At 40.6% G+C, this 19,770-nt stretch overlaps 1 protein-coding gene across 3 annotated transcripts in view; it reads left to right on the top strand.

The window, feature by feature from the left end:
- The window catches only part of AGPAT4 (1-acylglycerol-3-phosphate O-acyltransferase 4), a 58,384-nt gene extending 38,614 nt beyond the window's left edge, over window positions 1-19,770 (top strand). For all 3 annotated transcript variants that reach the window (XM_060692309.2, XM_060692310.2, XM_060692311.2), the window contains exons 5-9: window positions 2,569-2,722; window positions 3,452-3,554; window positions 4,844-4,919; window positions 5,294-5,492; window positions 19,308-19,770. In XM_060692309.2, coding sequence (XP_060548292.1) covers window positions 2,569-2,722; window positions 3,452-3,554; window positions 4,844-4,919; window positions 5,294-5,492; window positions 19,308-19,399 — 624 coding nt within the window. In that variant the 3' untranslated portion in view covers window positions 19,400-19,770. The remainder of the gene's footprint in view (window positions 1-2,568; window positions 2,723-3,451; window positions 3,555-4,843; window positions 4,920-5,293; window positions 5,493-19,307) is intronic.

Below are 19,770 nucleotides of genomic sequence, written 5' to 3'. Positions count from 1 at the left end.
CAACAAAGTCACTGGGGAAGCCAGATTCACTTAACAACTGTGTTACTAATTTAACAACTGCCGTGATTCACTTAACAAATGTGGCAAGAAAAGCATAAAATGGGACAAAACTCACTTAACAAATGTATCACTTAGCAACATAAATTTTGGGCTCAATGGTGGTCGATACGTCAAGGGCTACCTATATAACAACAATTAAAAAGTAAGTCTAAATCAGGGGTGAAATGTTCCCGGTTCGGACCGGATCGTCCGATCCGGTAGCGATGGCGGCAGGTGGTTCGGAGAACCGGTAGCAAAAATCCCTGTGTGCCCCCCCCATGCCCAGCTGTGCCGCAGGATCATCAGAAGCTCTTTTAACATTATTTTTAAAAGCATTTTTTCTACAACCTCTTCCGATGAAAAAATGCTTTTAAAAGTAAAAAAAAAAAGCCTCTGATGATCACGCGGCTCAGCTGGGATCGTCAGAGGCTTTTCAAAGCATTTTTTTCTGCAACCTCTTGGCCGAAGAGGTAGTAAAAAAAATGCTTTGAAAAGTCTCTGACGATCCCAGCTGAGTTGCCTCATCGGCAGAGAGGCATTTTTTAAAAAGCCTCTCTGATGATCCCAGCTGAGTTGCCTGATCAGCAGAGGCTTTTCAAAGCATTAGAAAAAATGTTTTGAAAAGTTAAAAAAAAAAAGTTGGCCACGCCCACCCAGTCACATTAACCCCCCCACCAAGCCATGCCCACAGAACCGGTAGTAACAAATTTTACATTTCACTCCTGGTCTAAATGCATATGTATGTATGTATAAAAACAGATCCAGCTTTGAAAAGACTGACTGCTGGTCTAATCTAGAATCAGTGATGGGATTCAGCCAGTTCGCACCACTTCGGGAGAACCGGTTGTTAACTTTCTGAGCAGTATGGCAAACTGATTGTTGGAAGAAATCATTAGGGCAGAGAACCAGTTGTTAAATTACTTGAATCCCACCACTGTCTAGAATGCAATATGGACTTGATTCAGTCTGTTATTAAACCTGCATTTGCTATTAAACCTGCATTTGGCTTTTACACATTATATACTGCATTGAGGATCGCTGATAAAGAAATAAAAGGAGACTAGTATAGATCTATTTCAAGCTATTTAGCTCTCATCAGCTAGCCACACCCTTACTCAGATTTGAACTTGGGCTGCCTGCATATTAGGCAGTTGTATTAACCTCTGAGCCACAAGTTCTCCTCCCTTCATCAGCTTGAGCCAGGGGAGAGATTAAGTGTTCTTTATCAGCGAAATATAAATTTGATATAAAAATGGTTTGTTGTGAATGTGACTGCTTGAAGGCTCCTGGATTGGAGCTGAAAGGCGAAAGGAAAGCAGAATGCTCCCTCCCACATGTTAGGGTAGACCAGGTGCCTCGATATAAAAACACTTAATTTCTCCCCTGGCCAAGCCACATCTGGCCAGACGACTGCTGTTTTATTTTCAATTTATGTATGTGCATGCTTGCATACTTACACACCTTCACAGTCCTTTTGGTTCAGATCTCCACAACAATCCCAGTTGCTAATGTGACCCCTTGAGAAAATTAATTGCCCATCCTTGCTCTGCACATTTTATCCATCTAATTCAGCCCTTGCTGTATTGGCATCCAAGGTTGAATAGGGCCACCATGATTCAGACAAGAAGCTTCTGCCCTTATTTATTTATTAATAATTTTTTGTGCCGCCCATCTTACTGATAAGGCGATTCTTACCTCCCCTCCAAATGTAATATGTAACTTGATGTTCAGAATGCAACCAATACTGCTTTCAACCATCTTTCACTATTTCTGCTACGCTGTCTGCTATTTATGATATGATATGATATGAGAATTACTTGGTCTGTTGTGTGGATGTTTGGGTGGTTTAGGGATGGGGAATTGTGGTGGGAGTGTGTTTGGGGATTGTTATGTGTGTTGGACCTGGTCTTTGGGTGTTAAGTGAATTTCGTTATATGGGTATACTGTATATACACGTACAATGACAATAAAGTTATTATTATGATGATGCTGTGTTCTGCGATTGCTGCTGAATCAGATAGGAGAGTCAAAATAGGAATTGATAAATGTTTCTGATGAAATGCTCCTTAACGCCTAACTTTACCCTGTTGCAACTACTCATGCTCAAAATAGTGCTGATAGCAATACAGTCTTTGTGTTTTTAAAATAGTTCAAACAGGAAATGGATGTGTTCTTTGGACAAGAGAGAAAGCAGCTACTGGTACTCAAAAAAAGAACATTGTGATGCTAAAACTGCATGTTAATTGTTCTTGCAAAAAGGCCTTATCAGCTAAAATCTGTAGTAAAACATGAAGAGCCTTGCAGATTGCTCTTCCTGAATTGTAGATGGCTCATGATGTTTAGGTCTTAAGAAAAAGGTGTGTATTTGAGATTTATCACAGTGTTGTGATTAATGTATAGAGTGGTCTTTTGTTTTCCTCTGTGCCCCATACATTGGCATGCAGTATTCCATAAAGAAATGTACTTCTTCCTCCCACACTCCCAATATATCTCTTCAGTTTTCTTTCTTCTTCTTCTTCTTCTCTTCAGTTTTTGATTCACTGTGAAGGCACAAGATTTACTGAGCAAAAACATGAAATCAGCATGCAGGTGGCCGAAGCTAAAGGCTTGCCAAAGCTCAAACATCACCTCCTCCCGAGAACCAAAGGATTTGCAATCACCGTCCAATGTTTGAGAAATGTAGGTAAGGAATAACATACCCAACACATCTAAGACCGCCATTTGAAATGTTTGTAATCAGATGTATCTTTTAGTTAAACTGGCATTTGGAAATAAAGGAAGTGGACATCTTTTGATTGCCATGTTCTGAAAAATAGCCCTGTTGAGGGATGGTGATAGCTAAACAATATCTTCCTTTAAGTCTTTCTTCAGGTCTCACTAATCATATTTAGATAGTCTTATCTTGATTTAATTGAGGTGTGAGATTTAGCCACATATCTCCAATTCCTTAATTCCCTCCTTTGCAGCAGGAAGAAAACAAGCTATGTCAGTGCCTCTTAACAATTATAATTTGTTGCTTTGTTCATTCAATAAACTGTGATTAGCAACTTTGGGACCCACTAGAATTCAAAAGCTCTGAAAACCATCTTCCGCTGAAGTAGACTCCTGTAAAGTGCACTAGGGATGGTTGGGTTGACATTTGAACCAGTCTATTTAAAAAACATAAAGTTGTATTTTTATGGCTGGTATAAGCTTTGAATTTCTGCTCTATTTTCTTGGAACACAACAAAATCTGGCCCTGCCTTCACAGCCTTTTTGTAACCTTGTTTGTATTTGGTACTAAACTATAACAATTATTTTTCCTCTTAACTGCCAAAGCTCCTCATTTTGATAACCTGAGCTTACATGGTGGTCACAGGATCGTGATATGTTTTGAAACCTCTGACATGCTTTAATGTGCCCTATTCTACAGTTTCAGCTGTATATGATTCTACACTGAACTTCAGAAATAATGAAAATCCAACGCTGCTTGGAATTTTACATGGGAAGAAATACCATGCAGATTTATACGTAAGGCAAGTACCTTTTTCTTAACATTTATTTTATTATTTATTTATTTTTTAAATTTATATACCGCCCTTCTCCCGAAGGACTCAGGGCGGTGAACAGCCAAAGGTAAAAACACAAAATACAAAATTTAAAAGCAATTTAAAATAAATTAAATAATTTGGCCCAACAGTTTAAATACCCCATTAAAATTCAGATTAAAATTAAACAATTTAAAAAATTTAAAAATTAGGCCAGCCCGGCTTGGTGAAATAAGAAAGTCTTTAGGGCCTGGCAAAAAGTTCGTAAATCCGGGATCGTCCGTATCTCCGGGGGGAGCTCGTTCCAGAGGGCAGGTGCTCCCATAGAGAAAGCTCTCCTCCTGGGGGCCGCCAGTCGACACTGTTTGATCGACGGCACCCGAGGAGCCCCTCTCTGTGGGAGCATACTGGCCGGTGGGAGGCTCTCGGCGGCAGAAGGCGGTCTCGTAGATATCCAGGTCCTAAGCCATGGACCGCTCTAAAGGTGATAACCAACACCTTGAATCGCACCCGAAAGACCACTGGAAGCCAGTGCAGCTCGCGCAGGAGAGGTGTTACATGGGAGCGCCATGACGCTCCCATAATCACCTGCGCGGCCGCATTCTGGACCAGTTGGAGCCTTTGGGTGCTTTTCAAGGGGAGCCCCATGTAGAGCACATCTTTAAAAGGCATCGTGTAATAGTAATCCAAAAGGAACTTTGGTGAAAATGCCTCTAAGACATTTTGAATTGAGCTCTACAATTCTTTATAATAATAGAGCTTATTATTATATCTTTATATTAGGAGAGCCAGTTTGGTATAGTGATTAAGGCATCAGGCTAGAAACTCTGAGTTCTAGTCCTCTTAGCTCTAGGAAAAAGGCAATGGCAAGTCACTTTTAAAAACCTTGCCAAGAAAACTGCAGGGACTAATCCAGTCTGCAAGAATTGGGCATAATTGAATAGAAGGAGGGAAAAAAGCTTGAATAGAATAGAATAGAATAGAATAGAATAGAATAGAATAGAATAGAATAGAATAGAATAGAATAGAATAGAATAGAATAGAATAGAATAGAATAGAATAGAATTCTTTATAGGCCAAGTGTGATTGGACACACAAGGAATTTGTCTTTGGTGCATATGCTCTCAGTGTTTATATTGAAACACTAATAACTTGTATTTTTCCCACCCAAATCTTGTTGCTTACATTCCCACCATAAATGAAAGTGAGCAGGTTGGTTATATGGTTTGTTTTCAATTCTTCTCTTCATCCTATGCTCTCTTCTTCAATATTTCTAGGCGGATTCCATTAGAGGAGGTTCCGGAAAGCGACCAGGAGTGTTCTGATTGGCTTTACAAACTCTATCAAGAAAAGGTTGGTTTACTATTTAACCATTCTTATGATGATTAAGACTTGAGATGGCCCTCCACAACAATCCCAGTCTCTCATGTGGCCCCTTGAGAAAATTAATTGCCCACCCCTGCTCTTTCTGTTCAGTTGTTACTAATTTCCATTCCTGAAATCTGAAAGCGATTGCTTAATTTTCTTAAAGAGAAGAACTGAATCTGTAGATTTTGCAAATGAGAAAATGGCAGTTTAGTGGGTGGAGGAATAATGTATTCAATAGCATTCTGTGGCACCCTCCCTAGAGGAACAGAAACACCAGAAATAGGGAGAGAAATCACACTTCCTGCTTGCAGTGATGAATTTAGCAGATAACCAGCTCTTTCCCATATTGTTCTGACTAGGATACCTTCCAAGAAGAATACTACAGGACAGAAAGCTATCCAGGGATCCCACTTGTGCTTCCTCGGCGGCTATGGCCTCTCTTGAATTGGCTTTTCTGGGCCTTGTTGCTACTCTATCCTTTATTCAAGCTGCTCATCAACATGATTAGCAGTGGCTCATACCTGACACTTGCCACTGTAGCCTCTGTCTTGATTGCAGGTGAGTTGTTTCCAGCCCCAAGGCTGCATCTATGATAAGGCCCTCTTTACAACCCTACCCAAAACTCTGCCCTCAGCATCTAATGTGGATAGATGAATTTGAGTGGGAGGAGTAAGGTTGGGCTTTGGTAATCTCAATTTAACTCTGAAGACAGAGGTGATCTAAAATTTCATTGGGCTGTTGTCCTACAAATTACTTGGTTTTTTAGAAGTTTACATAACTGCGTTGGAACTGCACTAGGAAATACTGAAGAAAAAAGGCAGAAGAGAACGTGTAAAACTAGCAAATTTTCAAATGTGTGGCTTATTGTTTCTCAGATCCATCTAACTTTTCTCTGTGACATTTCTTTCTTTCTTAAAAATACCCTTATGGCATCTCAAAGCACCTGGCTTTTCCTCCCTGGTATGAATGGAATAGCGGACAGTAGAAGATCCACTGCTTCTGGAGCTGGGGAGCCTAATGTGGCCTTTGGGGATGCAGGGGATCATATCTCCCTATGGCCATTATGGATGGTGCCAGGCAGAAAGCAGGCTGCACTGGGAGTTCGTAGGTCCATTGCCTTATTCCAGTTCAGGTCCATTGCCTTATTCCAGTTCAGTTCCCTGAACGTGTGGATGCCCCTGGGGGGATGAAGAGATGCTGCCTGGGAAACAACCAAGCGAGAAGGAGGAGCCCCAGTGGCTTAATGGTCAGAGAAGGAAATTTAGGAAGAACCCACCCTACTTGATCAGTGGCTTAGGTGGCAGCAGGAAAGATCTTGCTTAGACTTGCAAGATGTTGTTAATGTAACCCTACAATAAAATAGAATTAGCTCATCTAATTGTGATTTACCAGGAGAGGCTGACATCAATTTTGCAAGTCTGGAGGTGCAGACTTCCCACTGCCATTTTTAACTGTTTGATCAATTCTCTGCTGAGTCACTCATGCCTTAATCATCTCTTACTGTAATGTGTTCTACATGGTGCTGCCCATGAAAAGTATCCAGAAGCTTCAGCTGGGGCAAAATGCAATGATACAGGCAGTTATATTTACCTCTATAAGACCACACGTTATATCTCTGTTCTGTGAGCTGCATTGGTTGCCAGATTATTTCTGGGTCCAATTCAAGGTTCTGATTTTGAGCTTGAAAGCCACTCATAGTATGGGGTTGGGTTGCTTGAGGGGCCTTGTCTCCAAAATTACATCTCCCTGTCCCATCATCTGGCAGAAGACACATGCTGCGGGTCTCTTCTGTAATGAAACTACATATGGTAAATCCCAGGAGACGTGCCTTCTCTGCCATGGCCCCTACCTTAAGGAATATTCTTCCCTCAAAATTAATTAGCTCCATCCTTTTTGACTTTCCTGAAGGCCCTCAACACTTGGTTATATTATGAGGCCTAGGGATCGCAGGGAACCTGAGATATGCTTGGATGGCTCCATTGTTAAGATTGCCATTTTTATTCTCTCTTTGCCTAGGGGTTTGTATATTTGTTTTTTATGCTATTTATTTCTTAATACAGTTTTTTTTCCACATTTGTGGGTTTTTTAATCTGTGTTTTTTATATGATTGTTGTGCACTGTCCAGAGTTGCTTCTGATGAGATGGGCAACTATACAGATTGATTGGTTGGTTGGTTGGTTGATTAATTAATTAATTAATTAATTAAGCTTAAGAACTGATCTTGCTCAACATTCTACTTTTATTTTGTAGCCAAATTGTTATAAACTGAAAGTGCATCAGCCATTGTCTAGCAAGTGTATATATTGTTTTATTATTGTTCTCATGAAATTCTGGATGGAGCATGAATAGTCATAGATGGGCAATTGGTTCTGATGATGCTAGTTTCCCATCAAGTAACACCTATGTTTTTCAAGCAATGTTGAATATGAAACGGTAGGGCTATATGAGTAGAAAAGCTGTATGTGTATGAGGCCAAGTTCTCATTTCCAAATTATCTGGAATGTGGTCTTGAAATCCTCCACTTTGTGTTCCCTTTATTGTCTTTCCCTCCAGAGCAGTGCTTCTCAACCCTGCTATTGCAAGAATTTTGGGAATTTAGATCCACATATCTTTAAAGTTATTAAGACTGAGAAACATTGCTTATATATAAGTTATAGGTTTCTCCACAGCCCCTTCATCTAAAGCAGGAGAACTATCATTATGGAAAGCAAAATCCTTAGATAAGACCTACCTCTTACTTCCCTACTTCTTGCTGAGCTTAATGATCAAATGTGTACTTTAGGAAACTCTACAAAGTACTTAGTTAGGAACAAATGATGGACAGCCCGAAACTGCAGCAAAATAGATTCTTTCTTCTTTTATGATGTGTGGAATTCCTTGTTGATCATCAGAGCTGTGCATGGATTTTGGATAGTGCTACTAATTAAAGCAAACACATCTATTCAGGCTCACGTCAAAGTCTGAAATAAAGAATTGGTTGCTTTAATTAGTAGGGATTCTGTGCTTCTATGAGGTCCCCAGCACTTCTTCCAAATATTGATTAAAGCATTTAAAACTTAACTTGAATGCTCTATGCCCGTGATGGCGAACCTATGGCATGCGTGTCACAGGTGGCACGCGGAGCCATATTAGTGGGCACGCCAGCTCAGCTCTGGGGCGCATGCGGGCGCCGGCCAGCTGATTTTCGGGCCTTCTGGGCCCACCAGAAGTAGGGAAACAGACTGTTTCCTGCCTCTGCAGAGCCTGGGGGCGGGGTGGGGAAGGCCCGTTTTTCTTTCTTACCTGGCTCCAGATCCTCTCTGTGTATCTGGGAAGGGCGAAAACAGCCTTTCCCACTCCCTTGGAGGCCCTACGGAGGCTGAAAGGGCCCATTTCCCGACTCCCAGTGGGACAGGAAGTGATGTTTTTTCCTGTCCCCAGCCTCCAGAGACTCCTAGAGAGGCTCCTAGAGACTCCTAGAGAGGCTCCTAGAGACTCCTAGAGAGGTTCTGGAGGCTGGGGACAGCAAAAAATGTCACTTCCTGTCCCACCGAGAGTTGGGAAATGGGCCCTTTCAGCCTCCGTAGGGCCTCCAAGGGAGTGGGAAAGGCTGTTTTTGTCCTTCCCAGATACACAGAGAGGATCTGGAACCAGGTAAGAAAGAAAAACGGGCCTATCAGGCCATCATGTGCCAGGAGCGGGGGGGGAGGTGGTTGCGCACGCATGCGCGTGGGCACGTGCGCGCGCGACCCTCCCCCGCCCCCCCTCTCCTGGCACGCGATGGCAAAAAGGTTAGCCATCACTGCTCTATGCCAAATATGATTTTTGTATCGGTTATAGAAGTGAATGGGTAATTGGAGTGGGTGGAAGAAAATTGAAGCAGAGCCTTCAGAATCATGCCGTGGTTTTGCTGGTGTCATTGCTTTATAGTTCTTCCCTTGGGCCCCTCTACCATCTTCAGGGCTTTGAGGATGCAGATTGTCTCACTTCCTTCACTTTGAATACCCTTTTTTTTTTTCCTAAGTCTGTTTTATTTCTGTTGCATGCAGAGGTGGGATTCACTTACCTTCCCTACGGGTTCACAAAAAACGAGCGTGCAAAAACTGTGCATCCACACGGCCTTCTGTGCATGCACAGTAATCGCACATTACGTCCGGGTGGGTGGGTGGAGCCTCCTGGAGTCACCACTACCAGTTCGTGCGATCCGTAGAGAACCGGCTGAATCCCACCACTGGTGCATGACAATATTTTAATAACGAATACCTTTGGTTTGTCTCTCATGAAGTCAACCATTGCAACTATCCAGGTAATGTAATGCGATTTGGCACTAACCTGAGTACATGTAGTCCTCAACTTACAACACTTCATTTAATGACCGTTCAAATCTGAGAAAAGTGACTTATGACTATTTTTCACAGCCATGACCTTTAAAGCATCCCCATGATCATGTGATCAAAATTCAGATGCTTGGCAACTGATTCATATTTATGATGGTTGCAGTGTCCTGGGATCATGTGATCCCTTTTTGCGACCTTCTGACAAGCAAAGTCAATGGGGAAGCCAGATTCACTTAACAACCAGGTTACTAACTTACTAACTGAAGTGATTCAGTTAACAACTGTGGCAAGAAAGGTCATAAAATGGGGCAAAGCTCACTTACCAGATGTCTCACTTAATAACAGAAATTTTGGGCTCAGTTGTGGTCATAAATCAAGGACTACCTGTATTTTCTATAGGCCAAATTTTCTTTTTCTAGATTAAGAGACAGAAGGGGGCATTACAATAATTTGGGGCTGTCAGAGAAAAAAGATATGTGTTGTCCTCTCTATAGCTTATATAATCTGGTCCCTGCAAAGTCTACTGTGATTTCTGTACATAGTTTTACACCTGATTCAAAGACTGAAATGCAGTCTTTACTTTGACTGCATCAAAGTAACTTACATTCTGCACTGGTTTTATACATTGACCAATTTATCCCTATGTATTTAGGATGCAGGAAATAGTGTTTTCTATCTATTATTTTTTTCATTGGTTTATTTGATCAAGGTTAAAATAGATAATTGTTATCTCTGGTAACCCTAAATGGACTTTTGCTGACCAGGACTGAACAAGGTGGCTTTAAGAAATTGTTTATAGATAAGAGATGGAACATGGGAAGAAGGTAGTATGTTATATTTAAGAGAAGTTGATAAGATGATAAATTATTAAAAATGTTTATACTTGTGATGCCGGGGAAAGTCATTTCTTCATGTATTTTCTTTTTCTTTACTATATTCTTATTTTTCTTTTCTGTGCTTTCTATTTTTTCTTTTTTCTTTTTTTAGTTGTATTAGTTTTTATATTTTTAATAAAGTTTTGTCTAGCCCCATCAGCCTAACATGCTTTTTAAAGATAAGTGAAACCAGTACCATTTCTTTCATTTCTGCAGAATACATATCACTATGTTCATATATAGTGTAGAATAAATACGTTTTCTCCCTACAGGCAGTTCCTGAAAATTGAACTGGGTATTCACCATTTAAGGTGTTTGGAATAAGAAATAGCAAAGATTGATGTGAGATAGTACAGAGAATAAGGGAATCGTCTGGCCGCCCTGTTTAGGGTGACCCACTCCCTGCTCCATCCGGGAGTGCGGGAGGATCCCCTGGAAGGCAGGGCGGAGGATTTCAGACAATACCTGTATGACAAAATCGCTCAGATCCGGGGGGATTTGGACTCTGACTGGGTAGATCAGGGCAGAGTGACGAGGAATAGTCTTGAGAATGTTATCTGGGAGGAGTTTGATGCTGTGACTCCTGATGATGTGGACAGGATTTTGGGGAGACTTAGTACGGCCACATGTTTACTGGACCCGTGTCCCTCCTGGTTGGTACTGGCTTCCCGGGAGGTTACACGAGGCTGGCTCCAGGGTGTTATTAACGCTTCGTTGAGTGAGGGTTACTTCCCCGCTGCCTTGAAAGAGGCGGTGGTGAGGCCTCTCCTCAAGAAGCCGTCCCTGGATCCGGCAATATTGGCCAACTATCGTCCTGTCTCCAACCTTCGCTTCATGGCGAAGGTTGTTGAGAGTATGGTTGTGCGACAGTTTCCACAATTCCTGGAGGAAACATCTTATCTAGATCCGTTCCAGTCGGGTTTCAGGTCTGGGCACAGGACGGAAACGGCATTGGTCGCGTTGGTTGATGATCTCTGGAGGGCTCGGGACAGGGGTTGCTCCTCTGTTCTGGTCCTGTTAGACCTCTCAGCGGCTTTTGATATCATCGACCATGGTATCATGCTGCACCGGTTGGAAGAGTTGGGGGTGGGAGGCACCGTATTGCGGTGGTTCTCCTCCTTTCTCTCCGACCGGTCGCAGTTTGTGTTGGCAGGGGGGCAGAGGTCGACCTCGAGGCCTCTCGTCTGTGGAGTGCTGCAGGGATCAGTCCTCTCGCCCCTTCTATTCAACATTTATGTGAAGCCGCTGGGCGAGATCATCCGTGGCTTCGGGGTGAGATACCATCAGTACGCTGATGACACCCAGCTGTACATCTCCACCCCAGGCCACCCCAACGATGCCCTTGAAGTGATGTCTCAGTGCCTGGAGGCTGTGTGGATCTGGATGGGGAGGAACAGGCTCAAGCTCAACCCTTCCAAGACTGAGTGGCTGTGGCTCCCGGCATCCCGATATAGTCAGTTGACTCCATCACTGACTATTGGGGGCGAGTCCTTGGCCCCCACAGAAAGGGCTCGCAATCTGGGAGTCCTCCTGGATATGCAGCTGTCCTTGGAGGAACATCTGACGGCTGTAACCAGGGGGACCTTTTATCAGGTTCGCCTGATTCGCCAGTTGCGGCCCTTTCTTGATCGGGATTCCCTGTGCACAGTCACTCACGCCCTCGTCACCTCTCGCCTTGACTACTGCAATGCTCTCTACATGGGGCTCCCCTTGAGGGGCACCCGGAGGCTCCAGCTGGTCCAGAACGCAGCAGCGCGGGTAGTGATGGGAGCAGCATGGCGCTCCCATGTAACACTGCTCCTGCGCGAGCTGCACTGGCTCCCGGTGGTCTTCCGGGTGCGCTTCAAGGTGTTGGTTATCACCTTTAAAGCGCTCCATGGCATAGGGCCTAGCTATCTTCGAGACCGCCTGCTGCAACCGACGACCTCCCAGCGACCCATGCGCTCCCACAGAGAGGGCCTCCTCAGGGTGCCATCAGCCAAACAATGTAGGCTGGTGACTCCCAGGGGGAGAGCCTTCTCTGTGGGGGCACCTACCCTCTGGAATCAGCTGCCCCCAGAGATAAGGAGAATCCAAGACCTCAGTGCCTTCCGCCGTGCCCTTAAAACCCACTTTTTCCAGCAAGCCGGGCTGGCTTAGGAAGAAATTTTTAAAAATTTTTAAATGTTTAATTGGTTTGTGTTTTTTTTTAAATTTTGGGCCAAATTTATATAGATTTTAATTGTTTTTAATATTTGTATTTCATGTTTTTAATTCTGGCTGTGCACCGCCCTGAGTCCTCAGGGAGAAGGGCGGTATATAAATTGAAAAAAAAAAAAAAAATACTTGCATGCAGGCACAGCTTATTTACATACAATTATTTGTGAGTGTGTCGTCCCCCCCCAATTGTATTGTGAGTATGTTAGCCAACTCAGATTTGCCAACTCAGTTGCTATAAGCATAAGCTACAACTCTAAGGATTGTCTACTCGTCCTACTACATAACTAGGGTCTTGTCCCACATGTTCAAGGCAAGGAATTTGGAGGATACTTTCATCAAAACAGGTGCACTATTACTCAGCTTCATACTGACTAAATGAAATGAATCAGCCTTTGTATATGGAAATAAGAGAAATGAAATTTTGCACCATATTTGTTCCATGACACAGAGGTGTTGTGATTATTATTGTATCTCTCCAAAGGTTTACATCCTGTCCTCCTCTTCGCCCCCTTCCATTAAGAGATGGAGCAGAAATTCTTATATTTTTGATGCAACATTGCATCAGCAGCGAAAGTTTGATTGCTTCCTGAACTATCTGTCAAAAAGAGCTTTGCTCTTTTTTAAAAAAGGAAATCATGATGTTGGTTTTGAATATTTAATGGTAAGAGGAACTTAAAATGTTATGAAATGTTTCCAACATAAACATTTAACAGACAAGAGAATGAGCTGATCTTAAAACACATAAAATAATGAGATTAAAGCTGCATGATCACAACTACTGTATGGCTAATGTAATGGGAGAGGCTGCACCCACCGATTTTTGTGATGGAAAGGATATTAAGAATATTATTCATTTTGTAATCATCCAGGGTAAATTTTAAGATTGATTTCCTAAAACAGAGAACCCAACATTTGAAAGGAAAATCGTTGTGGGTTACAGTGAAACATCACAACAATTCTGACTCTGGTTGCATGCATGGCTGCATGTTTTTGCATGCAGTTTATTTGAAACCATTATAAAAATGTTGACTTTTTAAACTTTCAAGCAAGTGCAGATTTTAATCACTGAATCTTTCTACATAGCAGAAATATCACAATAAAAGCTATTTTATGTGAACCAGATGAGTCTGCTGCAAAATAGACACAGAAATGTCAGAGCCAGTTAACAAATACTTTAATTTCAATAGAAATTATTACTGTTTTGAAAGCTGAAAATATCTAGTTACTTACTCATATCATACTATGAAGAAATGTGTATAATGATAGTAAATCTGGTTACCACAATCTAGCATTGTCAACCCCATTTATTACAAATTTCTTCTGACTTTCCTTATTTAATTCAAAGAAGCTCTTAAACACTACACCAGGTTAATTGATTTTGAGATTACATTTTTAATATTCCTAATGTTCCATAATTTTTATTATCTGGAATGGTTGAAATACTAATAGTTACTAATGCTACTAATAGTTCATCATAACATGATGGAAAAAATTAAAAAAGGATAATAGCAAACATTATCACCCATCTTCTTTTCTCCAAAATGGAGACATTATTTGCTAAACTAAATCAGCAACTTTAGCCCTGCTGGATAGGAGTATTTTAATATAAGCTATTATATTATGTAATTAATAAATACTGAATGCATTCTGCAGATTATTGGTAAACCTGTTGAATATTATCACTGTCAATTACTAGCCAATAGAATGTTAGGTGAATCTTTACGATTGGAACTAATTTGATGATAGAATAGAAGAAGTAATTTTAAGAAATGAACTTACATGTAGAATTATTTCAACTCTGCAACCCAAATTATTTTCTGAAAACTATTAAGATGACCACTTAGTTAAAATTGTTAACATAATGTGAAAGAAGCTATTGTAACGATGTTTTAAACAGAGGTGCAAAATACTATTACACTGTCTTGAAGCAGCACGTTAGTACAATTTTCTTCATTCAATATAAGGAAACCATCTTTAATGCACATGCATCCCAAAGTAGCATTGAAGTCCAGATGTTGAATTACAGCATGGTAGACGGTTAAAAGATAATCTGAGATTTATATCTACTCCGGAGGAGTAATTTGAATAAGCTATTTGAATTCCAGAGATTCAGTTTTGAAAAATTATCTTGCTTTGGGAAGACAAGAGTTGAATAAAGTTGGACTTGGCCTCATTATGGTCTTTAAATAATACTTTATTGTGACAGCTGGATATGCAACATGCTGCTCTAATGAAGGGCATTTGTCATTTGGTAAGGAGGTATTTGGTTTGAGCACATTATATAAAGGACATTTGAGGTTACATTGATTTAAATGAAGTCCTGCATAGACATTAGCTGTTTTTAGCTAATTTGTATCACTCCACTTAATAATATCTAGCAGAATAGTGGCCATTTGAGAGATCCGGTGTGGTGGTGTGGTTAAGATGTTGACCTAGATTAGGGCAAGGAGATCTAGATTTGAGACTTTCCTCAGACACGGCAGTTCAACAAATCAGTCTCTTGCTCTTGTACAATCCTATCCCTCTCATCATGTAAAGAATGAGCAGAATGCCTGTCCAGTTGAGCTCCTGAAGAAAAGACAGGATATAAATCTTAACACATTTCGATGGCTTCTGTGACCGACAAGTGTTTTGGTTTCTTAGGGCCTTCTTTGCTATTGTGTCAGTAGATTTTCAAGTTGAGCTCTTCTAGATGATGTGCTAGGTTCAAAAAGTGGATGAGGGAGATTATAAAGTTGCTTTTTGTACATTAATAGAAGTTATTCCTCTCTTCAGCCACAAAGGCATTAATGAGGAATTTAACCAGGGTTTGGGGTGGGTGGGTGGTGGGAAGACATTGCCTACAAGTTTAAATCCTAAAAAATGTGACACAAAAAGAGACAAGAAAGGCAAAGGATGAGCTTGGGATGTTCAAAATAATAGTATGTAATAATCAGGTGGAGAAAATAAGGAAGAGCATCTTGATGAATATTGTAGAAAAGTATTTTGGAACACACAGGGGTGCATACATATTACTCATCTGCAGCTTCTTAATATATCTTTGCCTGGGGGGGTCATGCTACAACTATACAGGGCAGCTATGCAATCCTGATAAAGAACACGGTTGCAGATAGATGCTATGCTATTGTCTCATGCTCTGTAAAATGTCTTCTTGCCTTTAAACCTGGAGTGCTGCACAATTGTGGTAAACATGGAATGTTTCACAAGAATTTACAAGAAACCATCCAGCAGAGGGAGAACTCCATCAGTTAGAAGAGTTAGGATAATAATTGACTCTTTCTTTATTCATGTCAGAAGCACCTTCAAACTGTAGACATATAATGGTGAACATTGAGCATGTAAAATAAGTATAAAATAGGTCATAGAAATATAGTACATAGAAAAGTATGTAAAATAAATAGGATTAAAACTAAATGACATTCGCCCAATATCGGGCCACATCAACAGCATTTTCTCTCACCAGCATGAGGTTTTCTTCTGTACATGTTGAAGGACGTCATATGCACCGTAGCATATGTGAAGTGGATTGTTCTTCACACAAAGTATCCTCTATAGGGAAGCCCCATATATAATTGATTGATGAAGTCTCTGAATCAGAGGTGGGTTTCAGCAGGTTCTGACCAGTTCTGGAGAACCAGTAGTGGACATTTTGAGTAGTTCGGAGAACTGGTAGTAAAAATTCTGACTGGCCCCACTCCCATCTATTCTCTGCCTCCCAAGTCCCAGCTGATTGGGAGGAAATGGGGATTTTGCAGTAACCTTCCCCTGGAGTGGGGAGAGAATAGAGATTTTACAGTATCCTTCCCCTGCCATGCCCACCAAGCCACGCCCACCAAGCCACACCACAGAACTGGTAGTAAAAAATTTTGAAACCCACCACAGCTCTGAATGATGCAATACTAGTGGCTGCTATCACAACCTCAAGTATATTTGTTTCCTCTGATGTTTATTTTTACATAGTTTTCATTTTCCAGGTAAATGCCAGTATATTAGCCTTATTAAGCTGCTGTTCAAAAATATAGAATTCTGAGCTTGGTTGTTTTCTGGCAGACGTTTCAATGCCCACACTAGGTAATATCAGTGGTGAATGAAACGTTTGCCAAAAAAAAAAAAAAAAACCCAAGCTCAGAGAGCACCAAAGACCCCGCATTTCAACCTTGAGCTACATATATTCTCCTTTATTAACACAGAATTCATCTAGTTCAATTTCAGCTGTACATGAAATCGGCTAATTATTAGAAGCATTATGACCATGTTACAAAGAAATTGGTCATATATTTAAGATATTTTGAATTCTTTACCTTGCACACGTGTCTCTCTCACACACAGTTCTCTAAACAATTCCCTTCCCTCTTCGTTATCTGTTTGCAGCAAGAATTAAAATGGATTCTGGATTAGTAACATAACTGAATAGAAAGTACAAATAGGCCTTGCTTACTAATAGCAGTTGGGACTGGAAACTTGTTACTGAGTGTCCTGGTCTCTAAGCAAAATAATCTTGTGATTTACAATTTGACTCTCACCATTAAGCAATCATCGTGGACATTAAGCGAGACATCACATCTCAATTAATGGCTTCTGATTTCACTTCTGCGTTCTCCCTGCTTGTTGGAAGCCGGTTGTGCAGCTCTCAAGACAATTATGTGACAGCAGGATGCTGCAATTGTTGTAAATGTGCGAGGATCCAAATGAGGATCACATGACTGCAGGATGTTGTAGTGACTGTAAATGGAAGGAGTGGTCACAAAGCAGGTTTTCCCCCCCAACCCTTGTAAGCTTGAAATGGCTGTTAAACAAGGCAGTCAGTGAATGAGGACCAGTCCCATACCCTTTAAAAAGCGAGGCTGTACCTTATGCTAGAGAGTATGGATTCTTTTCAATAATATCTGCAACAGTCAAACTCAACACAATGTCTTTTATAAAAGTGCATGAACATGTAGTTTCAATTGAACGGTGCATGCGTTCCTGCGCATGTTTCCTTTCTCTCTCTCTCTCTCTTTTTTTCTTTCTTTCTCCTCCTTTCTAGGCCTCTGCTAGGAGTCTAATGGTTAAGAACCTTGAAGAAGGCTAGACGCCAGTAAGTGAAATTGTTTGAGCTGACCCAGGACTGAGTATCTCACTCAGGTCCATTAGAATAACAAGAGATGGGATGAGATATTGTGAAAACAGAACTTACAGTACTATTCTCTCTCTCTTGGTTATTACTGAGGTTCCAGTTAAACAGAAAACAGTAATTTCCTTATATTACCATAGCTGTATTTTCTACAACGAAGTTGACTTGAAATAATACGAATTGCATGTAAAAATGGAGGAGACCAGTTGTTACATTTTTATGTCAACCTGAAACTTTGCATGGACTACCACTACCACAGAGTACCTTTTCCATTTAGGACATGGCTTAATGGTCAGTAATAATCACAGAAAGCTGTTGTCATATATAAGATCCATTTGGAAAGAAATGAAGGAGCAGTCAAGTTCTGCACACAGAATGTTGTCCAGTCCAGTAAGCCATATATGGTATATATAGTTTATGCAAAAGGCGTTACGTTCTTATTTTTATGACCAATGTAGCTTTAACTTCGCTTATTCAAAACTATTTTAATATAATGGGAATCATATATCTTATATTTGTCAGATTGTTAGATTTCCCTAGCTGGAGCTGCTGAGAGTCTTCACCAAATAATGTATTTGGTGATTGGTTATTCTGCTTTGGAAGTGTGGTTATAGGATTATTTAATAGCCTGTTGCAAAACCGTTAAGCTCATCTGAATAAGTCTTTGTAATATCACAATGAATTTTCTGTACATAGTCCATACTATTCTGTAGCAAGTGAATATATATTGGGGGTGGAGGAATGATGACAGCATTTGTGCTCTCTGCAAATAATATTTTATTGTATTGATTTATTGTTGTTGAATTTCAAAACGCTGTCAAAACGCTTGGCAATCATTTATGCTGTAAGAGACATTGCTGCTAACATCACTGAGGGAGAAGAGTTTTAGAAGTTAATTTATAATATCCTTGCAATTATAGGATGCAAAATTGTGTTGACTAGGTTGTTGGAGGGTCATGCTTTTAGAAGTCATTAAATATCAAAGGTTACAGGCTAGTCACCACATTATCCAGAAATAAGCCTTTTGATGTTCAGGAGACTTTTGAATGGCATATATAGTATTATTTTAATGCCCCCAAACTAGCCAGTTGTAAGGAGATGACCAGGCTGAGCCCAAGGCCTGGGTCAAGTACATTGTCAGTCTGGAGTCACCCCCAAAAGACACCCGAGTCCCCCCCAAGTCCATTGACTCTTATCTGGCACCAATTTGCCTTGGCCATTATATATAGGTTGCCTAGAATAAACTCTCAATGTTTTCTGAACTCTGTCTTGGCTTCTGGCACCACCAATCAGGTTTGAAATCAGGTTTTTTTTTTAAAAAAATAATTCTTCATTCGAGAAATTGTTGTATTGTTTTAACCAATTAACACACAAAAACCATTTCCAGTAAGGGATATATAAATGACTTTAAATTAGTGATATAGCTTTAAGGAGATAAAATGGACAGCAATCTGTCTAGTTCAGGGGTGTCAAACTGGCGGTCTGTGGGCCGAATGTGTCATGCGCAGTCCACGCCCACCACAGCTCCGCGAAGGGGAAAAACATCATGAAACATCACCTGACAGCAACATGAAGCCGCAAGTTTGACACCTGTGGTCTAGCTGAACAAAGTATCTGACAATCATCAGTCTGTGTTTTTGTGCCTGCCTTTTCTCCTCCAATATTTTTAAAACTACAGAGGAAAAGCATTTATTTCTAGCATGATATCCCAAAGGCTGAATAATTCTCTTTCTTTGCATAACACGGCAGACTACTAATAGTGCAATATAAAGTTTGTATATGCTCTCATATATGAGAGCGAATTTGCAATTAGTTTTCTCCTTACTTCGCTGTGTTTAACACCAGATATCCTCTTTTTTTAAAATTTCAGTTTCAGTTGGTGTTCGATGGATGATAGGAGTAACAGAAATTAACAAAGGCTCAACTTACGGCAACCATGGACACAAGGAAAAGCAAAAGTGAAATCTCCAGAGACTGCTTCATACCCAAAGGGGACAAGCTTGTGAACTGCTGTGCACATCTGTCTTCAATCATGAAGACCAGGAATCTGTAGAAAGAGCTCATGCCTTCACTGAAGTCACGTCTCTTCTCTATCCATCTCCTCCCCTGCTCCAGCTGGCAACAAGAGTCAATATTCTGCAATTTATTTTATTTTTTTCTATACTTTGTTTTTATTCAGATTTTCCAGACAAACAATTCTTTTTTTTAAATTAAGGAAGAGAAAATATGCAGACATAGTATAGGAAGGAAGCAAATGAATGAATTAATATTCTTTTTTTTCTGAATAAATCTTTAATGGATTAAAATATGAAATAAAATTTACTTTCCTATAA

The sequence above is a fragment of the Pantherophis guttatus genome, chromosome 1, assembly GCF_059756535.1.
Source record: "Pantherophis guttatus breed Tessera chromosome 1, ASM5975653v1, whole genome shotgun sequence".
NCBI lineage: Eukaryota > Metazoa > Chordata > Lepidosauria > Squamata > Colubridae > Pantherophis > Pantherophis guttatus.
This window is presented reverse-complemented; position numbering and strand designations above follow the sequence as displayed.